Consider the following 2,835-nt stretch of genomic DNA (forward strand, 5'->3'; position numbering starts at 1 on the left):
GGGTACATACCTTCTGGTTTTGGTAGGCGGTGACCCCCATGAACTGGGTCTCGGGGAAGGTGAATGAGGAGCAGGCGCTCCAGGTCGGGGAGAACACGTCTCTGGCCTGGACCACGTGCAGCCGAAGCTGATACCTGTGCATCGAGTGGAGGATAATCTGTGGGGAGGTCACACAGGGAGGGTTAGTACGGCAGGAGGCCATTCAGCCCCTCTCCCGGGCAGAGGGATACACCGTTAGTGCAGCAGGAGGCCATTCAGCCCCTCTCCCGGGCCGAGGGATACACCATTAGTACAGCAGGGGGCCATTCTGCCCCTCTCCCGGGCCGAGGGGTACATCGTTAGTACGGCAGGAGGCCATTCAGCCCCTCTCCCGGGCCGAGGGATACACTGTTAGTGCAGCAGGAGGCCATTCAGCCCCTCTCCCGGGCCGAGGGATACACCATTATACGGCAGGAGGCCATTCAGCCCCTCTCCCAGGCCGAGGGATACACCATTAGTACGGCAGGAGGCCATTCAGCCCCTCTCCCAGGCCGAGGGATACACCATTAGTACGGCAGGAGGCCATTCAGCCCATCTCCCAGGCCGAGGGATACACCGTTAGTACGGCAGGAGGCCATTCAGCCCCTCTCCCAGGCCGAGGGATACACCATTAGTACGGCAGGAGGCCATTCAGCCCCTCTCCCAGGCCGAGGGATACACCGTTAGTACGGCAGGAGGCCATTCAGCCCCTCTCCCAGGCCGAGGGATACACCATTAGTACGGCAGGAGGCCATTCAGCCCATCTCCCAGGCCGAGGGATACACCGTTAGTACGGCAGGAGGCCATTCAGCCCCTCTCCCAGGCCGAGGGATACACCATTAGTACAGCAGGAGGCCATTCAGCCCCTCTCCGGGGCCGAGGGGTACATCGTTAGTACAGCAGGAGGCCATTCAGCCCCTCTCCCGGGCCGAGGGATACACCATTAGTACATAGTACAGCAGGAGCCCACTCAGCCCCTCTCCCGGGCCGAGGGATACACTGTTAGTACGGCAGGAGGCCATTCAGCCCCTCTCCCAGGCCGAGGGATACACCATTAGTACAGCAGGAGGCCATTCAGCCCCTCTCCCAGGCCGAGGGATACACCGTTAGTACAGCAGGAGGCCATTCAGCCCCTCTCCCAGGCCGAGGGATACACCATTAGTACAGCAGGAGGCCATTCAGCCCCTCTCCCAGGCCGAGGGGTACATCGTTAGTACGGCAGGAGGCCATTCAGCCCCTCTCCGGGGCCGAGGGATACACCATTAGTACGGCAGGAGACCATTCAGCCCCTCTCCCGGGCCGAGGGATACACCATTAGTACGGCAGGAGGCCATTCAGCCCCTCTCCCAGGCCGATGGGTACATCGTTAGTACGGCAGGAGGCCATTCAGCCCCTCTCCCAGGCCGAGGGATACACCATTAGTGTGGCAGGAGGCCATTCAGCCCCTCTCCCGGGCCGAGGGATACACCATTAGTGCGGCAGGAGGCCATTCAGCCCCTCTCCCGGGCTGAGGGATACACCATTAGTACAGCAGGAGGCCATTCAGCCCCTCTCCCAGGCCGAGGGATACACCGTTAGTACGGCAGGAGGCCATTCAGCCCCTCTCAGGGGTAGGGATCAGGATTCGGGATTGGGATTGTAGATCAGGATAGGATCGAATTAGGGGTCAGGTTTGGGAATCAGGGTCAGAATTCAGGATTGGGATCTGGATTTTGGATTGGGATTGGGTTAGTATCAGGGATTGAGATCATAATTGGGATTCGGGATCAGGATTGGGAGAAGTTCAGGGATTGGCGTCAGGATTAGGGATCCGAGATCGAGACCAGGAGTCGGATTAAGGATTGGGATCAGGACAGGATCAGTGATGTGGATCAGGATTGGGATTAGGAATTGGGACTGGGAACAGGATTAGGGATGAGGATCAGGATTATGGAATTGGATGGGGATCGGGATGAGGATTAGGGATCATGATCAAAAATTGAGCTCAAAATTAGGGATTGAGATTGGGACAAGATTAGGGATGGGAATCATGGTTAGAGATTGGGATCAGGATCTGGGATCGGGATCAAGGATGGAGATCCGGTTTAAGGTTCAGGATTGGGACATGATTTAGGATGAGTAATCAGGATCGGGATTAAAGATTAGGATCGGGGATTGAGATGAGGGATCAGAATTGGAATTAGTAATCAGGATTAGGGATTGGGATTGGGACAGGGTCAGGGATGGAATCACAATGAGGGATAGGGATCAGAGATGGCGATTAGGGATGGGGTTCTGGATTGGGATCGGGATTAGAGATCAGGATCTGGGATTGGGAATCTGGGATTGGGAATCTGGGATTGGGGATCTGGGATTGGGAGTCTGGGATTGGGGATCTGGGATTGGGAATCTGGGATGGGGATCAAGGATAGGAGATCTGGGAAGGGGAATATGGAATAGGGGATCAGAGACAGGGATCAGGGATTGTGGGTCAGGGATCGGGATTCAGGGACGGGGATCTGGGATCGGGATACAGGGATCCGGATCTGCTCACATGCCCATGCTGGTCTAGTGTGTTGTTTGTCAGCTTCAGCCTGTGAAAGGAGACCGTCTGCCTCATCCAGTGGGATCCGGGAGCCGGAGAATCCGGGTGGATGTACACACGGTCTGGGAGGTGGGGCTCGGCTTTCCCGCTGGCTTCCCACTGCTGATCCTGCCACTTGTAACGGAAGGAATCCACCGGGATAAAGTCGATCAGCATCAAGTACTTCGAGTCTGCCCGGAGTCCGGAGACGGAGACCTGGCAGGGAGGGAACATCCGCCTGGGAAAGAGGGAGA

General features: G+C 57.2%; 1 protein-coding gene across 1 annotated transcript; it reads right to left on the minus strand.

Annotated features, from left to right (window-relative positions):
- Nucleotides 1–10: 10 nt before the first annotated feature.
- LOC122545541 (T-box transcription factor TBX6-like) lies at nucleotides 11–2,824 on the minus strand (the record flags this gene model as incomplete). Its single annotated transcript, XM_043684525.1, has 2 exons — nucleotides 11–157; nucleotides 2,552–2,824. Coding segments are annotated over 2 exons (420 nt in total), but the record flags the coding sequence as incomplete, so codon positions are not given.
- Between the last annotated feature and the right edge of the window lie 11 nt (nucleotides 2,825–2,835).

Source organism: Chiloscyllium plagiosum, unplaced genomic scaffold, assembly GCF_004010195.1.
Source record: "Chiloscyllium plagiosum isolate BGI_BamShark_2017 unplaced genomic scaffold, ASM401019v2 scaf_74971, whole genome shotgun sequence".
Classification (NCBI taxonomy): Eukaryota; Metazoa; Chordata; class Chondrichthyes; order Orectolobiformes; family Hemiscylliidae; genus Chiloscyllium; species Chiloscyllium plagiosum.